This window comes from Gallinula chloropus (genome assembly GCF_964237585.1).
Source record: "Gallinula chloropus genome assembly, chromosome: 4".
Taxonomy (NCBI): domain Eukaryota; kingdom Metazoa; phylum Chordata; class Aves; order Gruiformes; family Rallidae; genus Gallinula; species Gallinula chloropus.
Window position 1 is genome coordinate 23,640,701 of NC_140088.1, and position 18,108 is coordinate 23,658,808.

Consider the following 18,108-nt stretch of genomic DNA (forward strand, 5'->3'; position numbering starts at 1 on the left):
AGGGTCTGTATAAATTTACTGCAAGCAGCATGAGGACTTGGAAATAGCTGGTCTGCTGTAAGGTTCACTGTCAACCTCCAAAAATAAAATCAAAGTGCCTTTCATGAAGAATTAAACCAGTTATCTTTTTCAATGCCATCAGAAGCAATAAAAGTGAAAGACATGAAACAGTTAAAAGCTCAACGAGTTTGTCACGTGCTCTTGTTTGGGGCAATGTCTACTTTCACCCTGCTGGGTTTCTCAAGCCAGTCTTTGTTGTAATGGTCCTTGAAACAATAAGCCCACCTAAGACGAGGCTGAAGAACAGAATCTGTGATTTGATTTGATCCTGCCTGGCAAGCAAAGGGAAGGGGAAAAAAAAACCCAACAAAGAAGAAAAGAAAAAAATAATCCATGGCATACTGACTCAGCACCTTTCACACTGTAAGCTTTGAACTGTAAACACGGCTTCTGCACCTTACCTATGCTCTGTGTTCCTAGCTAGAAAGCACCTTTGAGTCACTTTTCAGCCCGGCAGCCTGCAGGAAGTCCCTCTATGAGTGCTATGAACACAAAAGCCAGCTCTGGATGTGAGGAAGGAGCCTCAGGAATGAGGACCAAGACCTTTGGGGAGAGCAGCCACTCTGGAGAGGTCAGGAGGGGACAAGTGATCCTTGTTGCCTACCTGATTGCTACCCTAGAGCTGACCTTCCTGTTCATGCAGATGGGAGTCATGCCTGTGAGTATGGATCATCCTGCTTTGTATCACATCTTGTCTTCAGAGCCAGGCTCTGTAGTTTTCCAGCAAAGTCAGAAGAGAGTTTCTGTCAAGAATGAGAGAGGAAAGCGTGCTCCTGTCTGGCAAGCAAGCTGTGACTGTGTCCAGGGTATGCCGAGGCAGTAAAAGCTGGTTTATTATTTGTGTTGCACTAGCACCTAGAGCTCCTCCTTGGCATGGTGGCTCGGGGTGAGGCTGATGTTTCTGTCTTCTTGCTTGTAGTGCAAGCTGGGATAAGCAACCCAACAAGCAGGCAGCAGAAATCAGAGGTTACCAATCAGAAGTAGGTTTTCTGAGGGTGTAAAAAGCCAGCCATGAGTGGGAGTCATTGCTTCTCACCAGCTGCACTCTTCTGTCTGCTTTCCTGCTCTCGTGAGCTCCTGTATCTATGATACATCTGTCCCTCCCTGTCCTTGGTGAGCCTATACGTTCTGGGAGATCTCTCTGCTAGTTTTGTGCCTCCTGGGACTAAACCAGTCTTGTGGTGCCCTGAGCCTGTGGTCAGAAAGACAGTTTATTCATGGGAGATCCCTTGTAATCGATGGGAGATTGCACTGGTCTGGGGACCTGGGTGCAGAGCATGCCCTGGGGAAGCATGCAAGGTTGGGGCACCTCCCCCAACTTCCAAGAGCTGAACTTGGCTGAGAGTTTTAAACTTAGCAGATGGCGCAAAAAAAAAATGTGAATCAGAAACAGCTGTTATTTGAGCATATGATTTTAAAATAAAAACCCCAAGGGATGGGGTCTCTTCAAGGTGTGTATCTGAGGTTTTGGGGGTGGGTTTTTTTGGTTGCTGGGGTTTTGTTTTGGTTTGGGTTTTTTATCAAGGTCAGGTTATGAATAGACCAACCAGATTAGTAAAGCCAACATTTTCCCTATATTGTGCTTGCTTTGATTGTGGCTTGCTTGATTAAACAGAAGTTCTAAGACCTTACCACAGTCATCTCCTGGGTGATACTCAGGTTGCCCCAGGTGTGGAGTCTGGAAGCTGGAAAACTACTTAATCTACATCCTCTCTCATAGCAGTACCTAAATAGCAAAGAGTCTTCTGTAATTTAAGCTTTTTCAGACTGCAAAGGTAAAGGCCAGTTGACATTTTTCATCTGGTGCAAAACTGATGGTTTTAATCACATCCTCCTGATCTTCATTAGTGAATGATGTGGAACAGAGGCTTTTTTGGTCTTCATTAAGAAGCCTCTGTCTGACCTACTGAAGATTTCCTTTGTAGAAAGTGCTTGTTTGGAGCTGTAGGAGTCACCATACAGATGTTAAGCTTTTTATTCAGAAATACAGTATACTTTACTTCCCCTGACCTGCTAAGGTTTTTGTTTGGGGTTTTGGTTGTGTTTTGTTTTTTATTTTATTTTAGTACTTGGCAAAGAGCCTAGGTTTGGATTCAGTGGGGTTTGGCTACCTCCAGACAACCTTTGGTGTCCTCCAGCTCGTGGGAGGTCCCATTTTTGGAAGGTAAGTGAGAACAATTCTCATGACCCTTTTCATAGCTGAAAAAGGCCAGGCATTTTTATACTTTAATAAAAACCCGTTTAGTTCTGGTTCATGGTCCTGTTGAAATGTTTGAAGATTTCATAAATGGGCAAGGGGAAAATAAATACTATAATTAGAAATACCGCAACATAGAAGCAGCCTTTATACTAACTTAGCTATGTTTTAATGACACACAATTAAGCGTAACAATATACTGGGAACAGGCTAAAGCCACTGGAGTCCTCAGAGTACAGGTCCAAACGGCTTAATCCTGCACATGTTTTATAGCCATGTGTAACCTTAGAAATCTCTTGTGACTGGGAAGCCTAAAAAAAAGAAGCTATTTATTGATGTTAAGTAGAGCTGTCAGTGAAAATAATTGAGAGTCGTGTTATCTGTATGTCTGAATCTTACTGTATTTATATAGCTTAATACAAATACAGATTTGTGTGAATCTTTAAGAACTGATGCATCTATAAGCTCATCTAATAAAATGAGTTGAAAAGACTTGGTTTTTTTTGCCTCTCTACCCCATGGAATTCGTGTTCCTGTTCATAATGAGATGTAAATGCCCCCCCCCCCCCCGCCAAAAAATAAATTCAAGTGGTGGTCAATGAATTCCCAGAGAGCAGGAAAAAAGTTTGAAAGAGCAGTGTAATCCAGTGATAGGAAACTGAAAGGAGGCTGAGAAAATCCAGCTTTTCTTTTTAGTCCTGCTACTGATAAACAAAGCAATAGATGGATAGGGAGCTGGTGTGTGCCTCAGTCTTCCTGTGTGGGATTTACCATTCTGGTTGATGTAGATTGTGAGCTCTACAGGCTCCTCTAGTACTTCAAGGATCTGATCTCTAAAAGCCCTTGGATGCTAAAATGAAACACGTTTTAAAATTAATAACGGTATCGTTAAATCCTACAGTGCAGCTTGGAAGAAAACGTGTTCCTAAGAATAGACATGGTGCAAAGGTCCAATTTGAATGCTTTTTCTATTAACAGGCAAAACTAGTTGTATTTTGGTTCTGGGTGACCCTTATGGGTCCCTTCCAAGTCAATATATTCTACGAAATCTGGTTTTCCTCTGTGCATGTCATTCACTGATGTCCAGAAGAAATGCTGGAAGGAAGTAAATCAGCAAACTAGAATCCATTCGGGTCTGAGCTCCCACTGGTGTAGAAGGTGTATATTGCCAGACTAAAGCCACAATTTGCTATGTATATTTGAGATAAAAAGGATATTCCCAGATGTGAGGCTGCTCTGACCTCAGTGTAAATAGATAAAGAGAAAATGGGAAGAAGCATAAAAGTAAGAAAATGCGTGGCATAGGTCAGTTTTCCTTGTTCTTCTTACTTGATGCTCCTAAACAGCCATGAGAAGATGAAATACTAATTTAGTAACAAAACAAAAAAAGGCCTGGACTGAATAGTGACTCTTAGCCTTTAGGTTACAAACAGCGAGTACAACCTTCCCTGACTTTCATGTTAACAGAGAAATTTTGACCTGTACCTCTTCCTCAACACAAAGCCCTTTAATTTCTTATACTTAACTTTGCTTGTAGACCAGTCTTGGCGTTTTTTGTGGTGGTGTTTGTTTTAGTGTAAGCACAACTAATTGCTATGCAAGGTAATGTTTGCCCAAGAACTATAATATGCAACTTCAGTGGAATGAAGGAAGGGGAAATTGGAGTGAAAATCACCATCTAAGGTCTGGTTTAGGGTCATCTTAGTCCCAGTTGCACAGAACCCTTTCTGTGGTTCTCTTGGACTTTGTACAACTTGGCTTTTTAAAGTATCTTGGACATGAATAAAACCTGAACCAAAACTTGATCTTGCTATTTCGGGTTTTTTCTTCAAATAGAAGAAAATTTGAGTCACTATTGTGAAGTCTTTGTTGGACCTAAATAGAAAACTGCCTATTAATTTTATTTAATGAACATCCTCTGGAAAGAAACTGGAATAACTTCAGTTGCCATCAAGCCTGAACTAAAAAATTAGCTTGCCTGATGCCCTGGTCTGAACTATCTCTGAGTCACAAAGTAAAATTTGAAGGCACTATGTGCTCTGAAGTGATAATATTGAATGAATTATTGAACTAAGCTGTTGTAACTGCCTCTGTGGCTGCTCTGTATCAGTTCTGAGATAAACACATTTATTCACTGAAATACCAAGGGAGTAGAAATTAAGTACATGTTATATTTTGCTCACAAGGGTTTGGAAATGGTCTGAACAGTGGCAACAGCTGGTTTAGGGGGGCTTGTTTTGGGTTTCATTGCAAAGTTTTTTATTGTTGGTGGTCAGCAATGAAGAGAGGTTGTCTAGTGCTCAGACCCAGTAAGCTGATCTTCTCTGAATGTCTAGTTGTCTTTTGGGAACTGAGCACTTCTGAGAATCTGACCAGTGCTTCCCATCAGTGTGAAAAGGAGGGGCAGCTCCATCCATTTAGGTGCATTGTGCTTCTAATGACCTACATGGTTCCACTTCTGACAAACTTGTACCATTTCTGTACCAGGTTTGCAGATCAATTTGGCACCCGAGTTGCCTTAATTCTCTCCTGTGCATCTGGAAGTGCCTTCTTCCTGCTCATGTCCATCTCCACCAGCATCCCTCTCCTCTTTCTCTCAAGGCTGCCTGCAGTGTTCATGCACGGGCTACCAGGTAAGGCTGGTCAGGGCTGAGTGACTTTACCAATTTGTCCTGGTTTTGGTCAGGATGGAGTTAACTTCTTTTGTAGCAACGGATGGAATGCTGTGTTTGAGAGTTAAAATGGAAGCAGTGCTGGTAACACCCTGATGTTTTTAGTTGAGTCAAGCAGTCAAGGACTTTTTCAGCTCTTCATATTTCTCTATTAATGAGAAAGGAGGGGACGAAGCCAGGACAGGTGACCCAAACAGGCCATAGAGGGTATTCCATGCCAATTATGTCCTGCTCAGTATAAAGGGGGGCTGATGGGAGGAAGAGCAGGGGCGGCTCCGGGATGCGTGGTTTTTGGGGGACGGTCAGGTTCCGGGACGGCTCTGGGTGGCACGGCCTGAGCTGTGTGGTTGGGTGAGAAACTGCATTGTGTATCAACAGTTTCATATATTTTTTTCTCTAAAGTCCTGTTAGCATTGTTATATTTTATCTTTCTGCTATTTTAGTAAACTATCCTTATCCCAACCTACGGGCTTTTGGTTTCTTGGTTTTGGGGTTGTTATTTGCCCCTTCCTTTTCCCTTCCCTTGCCTCACACCCCCCCTCCCCTCTCCCGCCTCTTCTCCCCCTCCTCTTTTCCTTTAAAGAGCAGGCAGCTGTGTGGATCTCGGCTCTCAGCCGGGGTAAAACCACGACACAGTTGCTTTTATTGCTTATTCATCTCTTTATGCTCACGTTGCTGAAAGTCAACAGGCTCAACAGCACAGGAGAAACACTTGATGGTTAGGGGTGAAATGGTGTGAACCTGAAGCAGCATGTGTGCTGGTCATGGAAAGCAGGGCCTGGTAGCCTGTAGGCCCAGTTCCATTCTCCTCTACAATTTTGAGTAAATGTCTTGGACTTTGCCATTCACATGTGGGTCATGAGTACTGGCTGGCAGCAGTGCTATCTCAAACTTCTCAGCTACTGCCTTGTAACCAGGATAGCTCATAGGAGAGCTTTTTCTTTTCTCCTTGCAAAAGGAATACATCAGTCAAAAGGAAACGTGCTTACAAAAATCCCTTCTGCTACTTGCCAAGCTGTTCTGCTTTCATTGGCCTTTCCTAGGTGTTTCTAGTAAAAACCATACAACAACCTTTAGCTCCCAGAAGTCTGTAACCCGTGCAAGAGGACTCAAGGATGCAAAGTCTCTTCTTGCCACTTGTGGTTTGTTTGAGTGGTTTTGTTTCCTATGAATGATGAGCTGAACCAATTCCACTCAGCAGTGTGCATGAGCAGCGGGGTTGCAAGGACTGTTTAATGGCAGGCACTGTTTCTGTGACCTAAAGATGTATACCCACTGCTCAGACACTGTGGCAAGTTTCTTTCAAGGGATTTCTTTCCTGGCAGGTGCTCAGAAAGTTATCACAGACATGACTACTCCTTCACAACGCGCTGATGCTTTGGGGAAAATGGGCCTTTGCTTTGGAATAGGCATCATCATCGGCTCTGCCTTGGGAGGTGTCCTTTCCACCAAATTTGGGTGAGTCATTCACTTGTTTGAACCGCAAAAGGGTATTTTGCTTCTCCTCTAGCTTTTGATGGCATCTGACTGCTGTTGGCAGCAGGGGATTGTACCAGAACTCGAAATTTTGCTTTTCATACTGCTACAAAGTACTACTGTCACTGTTTTTAGGACAACCTTATTGAAAGGTGGGGGTGTGGAGGGGGTGAGGGAAATCCTTCGTGAACTTTTAAGCGTTTATTTTGTTTTACTACTTTCCTTATGCACGTTGGCTTCTGCAGGTGCAGGTTAGCACGGAAATAACGCGCACAGAGGTTGGAAAAAAATTATGGCTACGCAGCATCATAGGGCAGAGGTTAAAGATAATCCAGGGAAACTCTGGTTTTCAGGAATTGGGCTTGTTCTGGAAGGGATGGGTGTCGCTGGCAAGCGCCAGCGTTCGCTAGGTGTCACCGTCGGCCTGCCTACGCCGCTTGTCACGTCACAGCGACCCAGAGCAGCCCTACCAGCGTGTGGGGCTTTTGGTCGTCCAGCAGCGCTGTCTCATTAAAACATACATTTTCATGAACCTCCAGCCCCTGAGCCAAATGTCACTGATGATTTTTTAAGGGTTTTTCCCTCCATGACCCTTTTCCTAGTGCTGCGAGCACTGTGGGCTGTACGTGGGGCTATGTGATCTGGGTGTTGGGCATTGGGTGTTGGTCTCCGATCCCTGTTGTGTATCTGCAAGCATTCAGGTGCTGCAGGGATGCTGCTTCGTGTCTCAAATCTTTGCAAAGGTTAATCGGGGACGAGACTTCAACCTTGCTGCCTTGGGGCGCAGACCCTGGGGGCTCTGTTGGTTGCCTGTACCTTGGCAGTTTTGGGCTGAATTAATGGCCAGACTTTTCTTCCTCTCTTGAGACAAACCTAAAAGGTTTTCCTTCCTTCTTTTGTGGTTGGTACCTGTTCTGTGTTGGTCAGTTGACACAAGGCTGGCTAGGAGGATTAATTTTGTAATTGTATAGTTGCATGAAATGAAAATCAAGGTTGCACATAACTAATTTGGGATTTTAAAGTATTTATAGATGTTGACAGTTGAGTGGGGTTTTAATAAGTATTATTTTCAATCAAATACAGTGATCATCTCTTCAGTGTTCACTGTCTGAAAGTAAAGGTTAGCTCAATTCTGAGCTTAATCTTTGGTTAATGCCAGTATTTAAATATCAACATTCAAGTAGCATTGTTATCTAGCAAAAATGTATGGGGTTTCGCTTACCAGCGTGTGCATCAGTCGTTGGTTTACAGAAGAATCAACAGTGGGAGAGAACCAACCCCCTGTTTCAGCTGCTTAGAAACACTGGAATGCAGTCCAGCTATTGGATGTTGGGGCTTGGTGCTGTCAGACAACTGGATGCTTCCAGACTCCCCAGGTTGCTGTGTATTTTGAAAGCTTCTGGTGCTTATGCTTTGTGCCTGCAACATAACACAGAGAAAAGTGGACATTGCCCATCATTATGCGAAAGTAAGGGACGCGCGCCTGAAAAACCACATAGCTTTTGACTTTCCCATTGCAGGGGGATGTTTCCCTGGTATCCGGCGGGGGGCAGCTTTGGCTAGCAGTTCGCGTGTGACTGCTGGCACGCCCCGTCGCAGTGGTTTCAGGGCTGTTCTTATGTCCCGTGGCAGGAGAGGGGAAAACAGCCTATCTGTTGGCAGCATTTGGTCTTCTCCATGAGGATCTGTGCATCCCCTTGGAAGGGTGGTAGGAATTCCCAATAACCAAGGACAAACCCCAGTGTACTGGCAGAACCCTTCTGACCACCCTGATGCACAGAGAGCTAATCTGATTTTATAAATAGCAGATCCAGGCTGAAGGACTACACAGGGGGGCCACTCTGGGCATTTGGTACCCAGCTTTGCTGCAGCTAAATCTCTCTTTTGCCCTGACACCGTGCTTAGCTCCTCTGCCAGATTTCTGTGCAAACGTTTAGAGGAGCAATCAGCCTATTTTTAGTGTTTTGACTGATATTGATGGTGAGCAGGAGTTCAGCCCTGCAAGCAGATGAAGACAGCTCCATACCACGGAACAGCCACCAGAGCATCCCCAGTGCCTCTGGTTGAGTCTGTGGCAGTGACCTGGAGGGAATAGAGAGGGCATCACTTTATGGGTATACTCAAGGCTCCTTGGCCCTGTAGCTGTATCTCACAATCTGGCTGGTAATCATCCTTCCCTATTTCCCATGTTTGTGCAGGAAGGCTCCAGCTGTACTTGGAGCTCTGTAATCACTTCTGGTTTTTTATAGAAGAATGACCCAATCTCCTTCCTTTGAAAATCAGCATTTCTGCCATGTCATGGAAGGGAAAAGCTGGAGATTCTGTCCACTCTGCAATCTTTGCTCCCCCTCACCACAAAGCTGGCTGGCATTCCCCATCTGTTGTTGACAGCACTATTCATATGTTAGCAGTGGTTTGTATACAATAGAGGGGGAAGAAATCTGTCTCAGTTCCTCAGCTGATGTAATTTTGGTATTATTTCACTGCATTTACCATTGATATACTTGACCTAAAGAGCCAGTCTGTTGTTGTTTTCATTGTTGTAATAATATTTGTCAACCCTTATTTGTTAAAGGAGCCCCAGGGAAGTTGAATGGCTTGTTCTAATTTGCATAGGATTTTTGAGATCCTGACCTCCACTCCTAAGCTGTAACCATCAGCTCCAGGCCTTCCTCTTCCTCTCTCAAAAGTACTACACTTTTCCTTCATTTTTTTCTGAGATTTTGATTGATACTGTAGCAAAGGAATCGTGAGTTTTAGTCAGATCTGTGTGTGTTTAATCTGTAAAATATAGCTTTGCCTTTTGCTGTTAAAGGAACTGCTCACCAGCTGGTTTAACCCTGCTGAATTTACTTGCTGGAGGCTTTGTTCCTGCCTTGTCTACTCACCTCTGTATAAACAATGTGTAAACCTGTGAAAGAATGTGCTTTTTATGGGCAGGGGATGAGATATAAAACAGTTTATTAACACAAGCAGTTGTAATCTTAACCATTTGAAAAGTATTTTCATGTTTGTATGCTTTTCTGGTCATTAATCAGTTGGATTGGGATTGTGGATATAAAATACCTAGCTTGAAAATAACTCCTGTAGTTCAGCTGAGGTCTCCAGGTTCTTGGAGAGTCTGCAAACTCCATCACAGCTCATTCACAAAGGGTGAGTAAGAAAAGGAGCTCTGTTTGCTCTCTGCAAATGTACTCCCTCTGTGTATGCTTACTGAGGAGTTGTTAGGGTACCATGGGCTGCAGGTGAGTGTGTACCCCTGGAGAGAAGCGATTTGGTATGTGTAGTAGATTTTTTTTATGGCAGCGCTGTGGGTGAAGAGTGAAAGAAGAAGGCTGGATTAGTCTTCAAAAGTGGAAAGATGAGTCTAGGTAGCTAATTACAGAGATTTCATCCTTTCTTCTGGGACTATGATTAATTGCATTTGGCTTCTTTCTTCTTTCTCTCTAACAAGGACATACAGAAGCTTTGCTGCATGGCCCAAGACTTGTTTGCTTTCTATGGACAAGGAGAGGTTTCTTCATTTTAGTGACTCAGCTGTAGGCTTAAACCTCCTGGAGCAATTATTCTTTTGAACTGGGGATTTTCCTGGCCAAGCCCCTTTGGTTTCTTATTTAATATTATTATAGCAGGCTTTGGGGATAGCTTTTTTTTCCCTGGCTGTGCTATTATCCTTCTTCCTCAGGGGAAAAGAAGGAGCTTTTTTGCCGGGAGTAGGGAATTGCATTTCTTTTCAGTAACACATTTGAACAATGTCCTCTGGCAGGGAATTTCTCATCACTTTGCAGCAGAGTGGAAAAACCGTGGGTGTTGAAAGGGCTCAAGGTTGGGAGCTGGGAAGGCGAGTGGGAACATGGCGAAGGGTGAGAGGGTGTCTCTGTTTCAGGACAAAGCAGGGCATTCTGCTGCTGGGAGCTGCTCCTGCTCCCTTCCAGTAGAAGCTGTGGTATTTCTCTGCCTGGAATGATGTCGATTGGCCAAGCAGCATGGATCAATGTTGCTGGTACAGGCGTTGCTTTGTCCTGGGACTTCAGGGAGAAGGAGGTGATGTCTGCTTGCCAGTAAGGCATCTGTGAGCTGCAATGTAGCCTCTCACTGTCGGTCAAGATCTCTGGTGCCGTGGGAGTGATGGGGAGGGAACAGTGAATAGCCTGTTTGTCAAGGAGCTGGATTAGGGGAGATGCAGGGGACCTGTGGCCTTCTGTGAAAAATAGAACAGAATCCAGAGGTTATTTTGCTCATTTACTGAGTGACAATACTAATTTTAGAAGCCACGGTTGCAAAGATTGTGTGTAATGCCTATGTTAACCAGGTCTGGATAGCTTACTGTGCACCTCATTCCTCCACAACTTGTAGAGTTCAGGTAACAGTCACTTCTCTCCTCTACCCCAAACCAGTTTTCTAGTTCTGATGACTTGTGTAACTTACTCTTGAAGCTGAAAAATGTCTTAGTGTGCTTTGGCTGGAGTTTGCCTAATCTACAGTCGAGACAGCTACACCTAAATTTGCTGTGCAGGCACTGTGTGGTTAGTGGAGAGGCACAGGCAGTTCTAGAGCACCACTTACCTCCACATGAAGCAGGCCTGAAACATATCAGGGAAAAGGCTGCCTTGCAAGCTTTCTGCTTGCTTAACATCACAGTCCCCAAACTGGCCTCTAGCACATTGTGCCTGTGGTCACAGTCCAGGAGTATGTTCACTCTCCTGCATCAGACCAGAAGTCAACAGGATGCAGGTCCTGAGCAGTTTCTTCTGCTCTGTACTGCCTTCATGCAACTGGTGGGTCTGCACCAAGCTTATTCCTAGTCCTTCCTTCCTAAAACCTCTACCTGATATCACCTACCACTTCTAGGCCACCAAATTTAGATTTGAGTCTACTGTCTTTCTCCTATGTACCTGCTGCAAGACCACACTGACACTGCAAAGGTTCTCTCCTTCTAGACCTTTAGTAAACCTGGCTCTTCCGTCTTCTCCCCACAAGCCCTGGCCTGAACTTGAGTGGAGGGTGGTATGATGGGGCTAAGAGCTCCCCTTTGGTTCTTCACCCATAGGTGGGGCCCTTTCCCAAGAGAGGAAGAGTGGGGTTCAGGGAAGGAGCCAGCAGCTCCTGGAAGAGAGACCTCATGTCTGTGTCTCTCCTCAAAGGTATAGGGTATGGCTGAGGAGGGCTGGGCTTGCATCGAGCTAACTAACCCCTCCCTCAGCCTTGTCAGGAGGACCCCAGTTTCCTTCAAAACCCTTATTCTTACTTAGCTTTCTGTAGGGATTTGGTGTCAGGGCTGCAAGCATGGCTGTGCTGGTTGACAGGGGATGTCTACCCGCCCCTTCTCCCTACACTGCCATCCTTCCTGCTGGACATTTCTGCCCTTTTGCATTAGCTGCATCCATGATGAAAAGGCATTTAAATAAAACAACCCACCAGGGGCAGAAAGTATCTGGAGTTTGCTCACGTGGCTGGTTTATGCTGCTTGGATGGAGACTTGAGGCTGGGGATTGCAGGAGGTGATGCCTTGCACCAGACCCATGGGCAGAAGGACTCCTGGCGCGGTTTACCTGGTGTCCCTCTGTGGACTGGCAGCGCTTACCTCAGCAGACAGTCAGCTAGGAAATAAAGGGGGGGAAATTAGCTTCTATGGGGAAGCTAAGGAAATTTCCTCACTGTCTTCTCCAGCTTTCACTGTGCCTGTATGCTGGGGGAGGCTGCCCTGCCTCACCACCCCATGCCTGGAGTCAGAAAGTGAGGGGGTGGTGGGCGATCGAAACCCTGGTTTGTATGTGTGGCGGCTAGATCACAATCAAAAGCGTGTGTGTTTGTGAAGTTACCTCTGCTAAACAATTAGGGATGTTTGAACACCACTCCCCTTGGCTGATGCTTTGAAAGCGCTGGGTTTCTGTGTGGTGTGGTGCCCTGCCTGGTGGGTTGTTAGCTGTGTCCCTGCAAGATTATGGTGATGTGGTGGCTGATTTTTCTTGTCAAGCCTGGCTTAACATCCCTATGTAGTAAGTGTAGAAAATGGAAAGAAAACCCAACACCACACCCCATCCCCCCAAAAAATACCCCAAACCCAAACAAAAAAACTGAAAGTCCAAACCCTGGAATTTTATGGAAAGATACTGGGGATTTTGGGTATGGTCTTGGTAGCAGAGGCAGCATCAGAGGGCTGAGTATGGCCCTGGGCATGCAGGTTGCACAATAAGGTGACATCTGCTCATGACTTGGTAGAGCTTCATCTGCTTTTACCACTTTTGGAGTGTTTCAGGACAGGGCAGCAAATCCAGCAGTATCACTGGGGATCAGAATCCAAGGACATGCTGTTTCCATTGTTAACAGAAAATAGAAAGCACAGAACAAGCTGTGGTTAATTCCCTGAATGGGCATTTGATACTTCTCTGAGCCGTGATTTTCCTGTGATGCAAGTAAGTCATCCTGTCCCTCTGCACTGGTGTTCTTCATGCATAATATGGGACAAAGAGACATTTTTCCCTTCCTTACCTCTCCCAATGCATTTACAGTATTGCTATTTAGATTATACAGCCCTTGGGGTGTAGACTCCTTCTATGACAAGGTGTGCTCATGCAAATATCTACTACCTCAGGGAAACACGTCCAGTTTTTCTTCTTTATCCCCTGGGTTGGCAGAGTCTTTCTGAGCCCTAGCTACCATCCCATTTTGGGGGGGCTTGTTTCCTTTTATTTTAAAATTGTTTATCAAAAGCAGATGACAGTCTTTGGCTGTTTCATAAAAACAGCAGAAAAAAACCCTTGAGCTCAGTTTGGGGGAGTCTCAGAGGTTGGTGGCTGACACAGTGAATGAACCCAGCCTTGTGGTGAGCTCAGGGCAGGAAGGATGTGGTGCTTGTGTGGGAAGGACTATCAGACAAGGGAAGGAAGGTTGGGATGAACAGAAATGTGCGTATTTGGTATATGAAGGGTGGACTGGGAGGAGTTGGGACTTGGGGAGCTGAGGAGTGAAGCTCTGTAGGAGAAAGGCTTAGTGCTTTTAGGGTAGATGGGTTGGGTAACCTGGGGCAGTAAAATTGGGCTGTGATAGGGTTTGGGCTGGAAGGAAATAGCGTTTTCAAAATGGACCTTCATTTGCCACAGAGACAAAAAAGGGGGACACTGCATCCACTCCTGCTGCTCTCCTCACTTTTCCTACTGCCTGAAACATGACTGCTGTAAAGGATGGGTGGAAAAGCAGGCCTCTAGGAGGAGTTTAGTGTTGGGTACTAAACCTTTTATGGTGCTTCTCTTGACTATTGCTGCTAGATTGATGGGACAAGCAGGAGGCTCCTGGGTGGATGGGGAGATGCAACACTCCCTGGTCACATTGGGTGTCGATTCACTGTGGCCCTGGCTGAAGGCCAGGTTGCTTGGATGGGGCGCCCATAGGTGTGACCACTGCGTGAACTACACCAGTTTGTGCACCCTCATGCAGGGTTTCTGCTTCCCTGCAGTCTCTTCATGAAACCCTGCTCACAGCCACTCCACCAGCTGGCAAGAGCCAAAGGTATGTGAACAAAGCGTCCAGGCAGTGAACACAGCGAGGGGCAAAGGAGTGTGTCCAGGCTAACCCCAGCACTTGTCTCTGTACCCTGACAAAGCACAGGGGTGAGCACAGCCAAGGGAGAAGGCATTTCCAGCATCAGAAATGTTCTCTGTGCGTTCAAATTGCCAGCTCCTGACCACTTCATCTGTGCTGAGAGGTGCAGTAAATGCTCTTAAGCACCACTGGCAGGCCGAGATGCTGATCCAAGAGGAGGGCAATGCTAATGGTATGAGCTGAGAGGTTGGACACCATGGTGAGGGTCTACCAGTGCATAGGACATTAGCACTATGTTAAGCCAGCAGCAGGTCTGCACCACAGCATGTGCAGCACTCCCAGTTTGCCCAGACAGCACAGACAGAATGCAGGGCAACATGCCCTGTAGCATCATATCCCATTTGGGGGAACACAAGGCAGCACCTTTGGAGGAGTAGTATGTCTTCCTGTAATTAACTATTGCTTGGAAGGTGGCTTGGATGGCCTGAGAGATACATGGACCCTACACACTCAGAATAATTTGCTTTGCTTTATGTTTGCTTTACAAATGTGTAAGGGGCTATGCTCAGCTCTCTAAAGCAGACATGCAGCAATCGGGCTTTCCAGAAATGACTGTGATTTCCTTTCAGTCTCCCACTTGGGGATGTCTAACATGGATTTGCAGAGGGCAGGAATTTAACACTTTGGGAAATCTGGTCTATTTAAGGTAGCTCAGGGTCTGAAAACATTTAATGTTTTTAAGTCTCTGAGATTTTCTTGTTTGCTTATTATTACAGAACTTGTTGCTTTGATTTTAATTTATTTTTCTTGATGGAGAGGGGATTGTACATCTAATCCTTTGTGGTCTGTATGCAGTATTAACTTTGAGTCTTGTTAAATATTACTTTATTCTGTGATATTCTAGGCTGACACTTTTGGACTAATTACTTCTTTACAAAACTTCACTATGAATCCTTTTGAAATCTGCATCGCTTTTATTTTTATGGGGTTTGGTTCATACCTCTTTCACCCCAGGGTATGTGATCTGAGATGTACTGAAGTCATTGGAAGTTATTGCTTTGGTTTTAAATCAAGCTCTGGGTAAAATAAAATTGTAGAGGAAGGAAGGGAGGAAGGAAACTTCCAGACACCTAAAAGATTCCTGCTGGATATTTCTTTAAAAAAACCCCGTGTAATTATAAATCCCCTTGGAAAAGCCATCTGGGGAGCATCTGAGCAATACTTACAGGAGACCAGAGTCTTAAATATGGTTCTCAGACTTTAAAAAAAGGGAAGGGGGATGAAAGACAGTAATGGTTATTAAAGCTAAGGATGCTTATGTATCTGATGCTTAAGCTTACTTCCCAGAGAGACCTACAAAGGCTTTTTCCTGATGCAAAGCTGTAGAACAGATTATCTGCATTGTGTTTCTTCCCCTCTCCTTTCTGACTGTCCAGACCCAGTTGAATATGAGACAGAAGATGGATCAATTCTTCTGGCTGATGTTTGCCAGTGCAGTCCTGGATGTTTCCCAGTTTTCCAGGAATTACCTTTCATGGCAGAAAGAGACTTACTTCTAGATGGACCTACTGATGTTTAAAAATGAAATTTTGAAACCATTTGTTGCAAAACTCCTTCAGGGTAACCAGAGGAGCCTGTGGTTGGTGACAGCAGGATCACGCCTTGCACTACACCCACGTGTGTTCTCATTGCATGTGATTACACAGTCCAGGATGTCTCATTGTTCGATTGTAATCTGTCCACACTACCAGAAATTGCATCATTTAGATTTTTGCCTGTGTGCTCTATGGTAAATGCTTTCCAGACAGTCTCTTGTCCCTTGAAGGATTCTTTCCTGTGCTTTTGTATACAGCCTAATTATTTTTTTTTTCAGTTGTTTGAGTTCTCTGGGATGTTCAGCTGTGTCAGGGGAGAGTTTGCAATAGCTAGAGAAGTACATCTGTGGTGCAAAGCTATCCTGAATAGCAGCAGAGCTAAACTGCTTGAAGGTTTCCAAACCATGAACACTGAACTACTACGACATCCAGTGCAAGCTGATCCTGTTTGCTCTCCCCAGCAGTGCCAATTCATCCCATCCTCTGACTGCGAGAGGCAGGGTGCCCACCAGGAAAGGGAAAACAACTGAGATCCATCCACATGTTTTAGCAACCTACCTCAGCCTAACAGGACCCCAGGTTAGAGGATGACAAATTAATTAACAAATACCTACCAAGAGCAACCCAGCTAGGAGATAAAGGTCTTGCTGTTCTGTAGGCCCACCCTGAGAGGGGGATGCAGTGGTGAGCACGACACCTGGTAGCAGCAGAACCCCATGAGGGGCAAAGCACAGGAATGCAAGAGGTGTGCTGGAATGGGGCAGTGAAGCTGTGTGATGGTACACCAGGGTACTCTTTTATTGGTGACAAGGATCTATTTCTGGACTTTGGAAATGAGCCATCCAAAAGTAAATGTTTAGTCAGCCTCGCGAGCTGTCTGAAATGCATGACGTGCCTGTGACAGGGCGGTTTGATGAAGACAGGGCTGACCTTTCTTTGCCATATGTGGTTCCACTACAAAGAAAATCTACATTCAGGAGACGGGAGGCTGGGGATAAAGATTAACTTTCTGCCCAGAGAACTGAGCTGTAAGGGAGAAAAGGGAGTTGGCCGCTGCTGGATTAATGAAGGATTAACAAAGGACATGGGGGACTTTCCCCACCATGAAGATTATGCCTTTCACAGCAAGCCCTAACTGTGTGACCTGCTTTGATACAAAGCTGAGGGTCACTGTCAGCATTGGCTTGCAGGCATGAGTGCTCTGCCTTGACTTTGTGTGGGGGAAATCCACTGGTTTGGACAGCAAGCGCAGGGAGAAGGCACTGCAGTGGGAAGTAGGGTCCAGTCACAGTGCTGGGGATGCCATGGCCTCTGGAGCAAATGAGGACATGCTGTGAGACATCGAATGGGGTTTTTCACTTTCAGCCAATGGTTTGGGGGTGTGCTGCTAAGCAGCAACATCGAGCTCTGGCACCGGGCAGAGTGGGCCCATGGTGGGCACTGGGCAGTGTGGGGTGAGAGGGACAAAGGGCATCAGGAGCTGAGCACAATGGCTTAGCTAAAATACAGCTGAGAGTAGAAAGCCAGATCTACAGGCTTTGGCTGTTGGAGACCTGCAGCTCAGGCTGTGTGATGTTTGGGTCCAGAGGCTGAATTTTAGTTCATGTGGGAGATGAGCAAGTTACAAAGTGTGGATTTGGGTTCAGGTTACAATTCTGCTCCCCAGGGCTGTTCCAGGTGTTCAAATACAAACTTCTGGCCCAAGTCCATCTCTAATTAGACATACGCTTTAAAAGAATTTTCCTTTCTCGGCTCCTGTGCTCTTGGCTTGTCTCCACTAGCCTCCTTTGCTGCACTAGAGCACAGTTTGCTGGATATAGGAATTGAACTGTTTACACACCTGGTTTCCTGCAAGAATAGACACCTAGCTCCTCCTTTTGAAAAGTCTAGCCCAGAGGCTGTAAACAGGAATTGTGCTATGTCTGGAAAAGCTGAACTGCTGCTTATCTGCACTCCCTCAGGCTGTGGGAGCAGCAGCAGCTGCAGACATGGGTCAGTTGAGCATGGAAACCAGCTTGTACACTCTTCTCACCAGTCCTGTCCTCCTGCTTGACTCCGGTCCTCCCGCAGTTGAGAAGCCACCTTCTCCACAGGGTTATCTCCTTGTATTGTGATGGTGACAGGAGGGGCCCCACCTGACATTGGGATCAGCTCAGATGTACATTTTGCCTCGTGTATGAAAGCTGGTGAGAATCATCCTGGACTTATGTTCTGTGCAGGACTGCCCAGTGGGGCCTTTTCTCTCTTTTAATGGGTTTACCTTCCAAGGCTACTTTTCAAAAGCTCCCCAAAAGTAGTGGTGGGTTAATAAACCCTTATATTCTTCTAGTCATGGTTGAGGGGCATCTGTCATAACCTGTTGTGTGGATCAAAGAATGACTGTGGAAAGAAAAGGTTGGTACAGCTTGTGTGGTGTTGATCAGATGCAATCGTCCCTCACACTTTCTTTGGGTTTAAAATGTATAAGCATAAACAAGTTCTATTGCACAACTTCAGTTTCGCGCTATAGGAGGAGGAGGAGAAAGGCAGCGCAAAATCATTTGGCTGATGTGGCTGACGCTGTCAA

At 45.5% G+C, this 18,108-nt stretch overlaps 1 protein-coding gene across 1 annotated transcript in view; it reads left to right on the top strand.

Annotated features, from left to right (window-relative positions):
• The first annotated feature begins 202 nt into the window (after positions 1-202).
• Positions 203-18,108, top strand: part of SLC67A1 (solute carrier family 67 member 1) — a 59,992-nt gene continuing 42,086 nt past the window's right edge. Inside the window, exons 1-4 of the mRNA XM_084264190.1 lie at positions 203-718; positions 2,127-2,224; positions 4,745-4,890; positions 6,255-6,387. Of these exons, the coding sequence (XP_084120316.1) occupies positions 536-718; positions 2,127-2,224; positions 4,745-4,890; positions 6,255-6,387 (560 nt within the window). The 5' untranslated portion in view covers positions 203-535. The remainder of the gene's footprint in view (positions 719-2,126; positions 2,225-4,744; positions 4,891-6,254; positions 6,388-18,108) is intronic.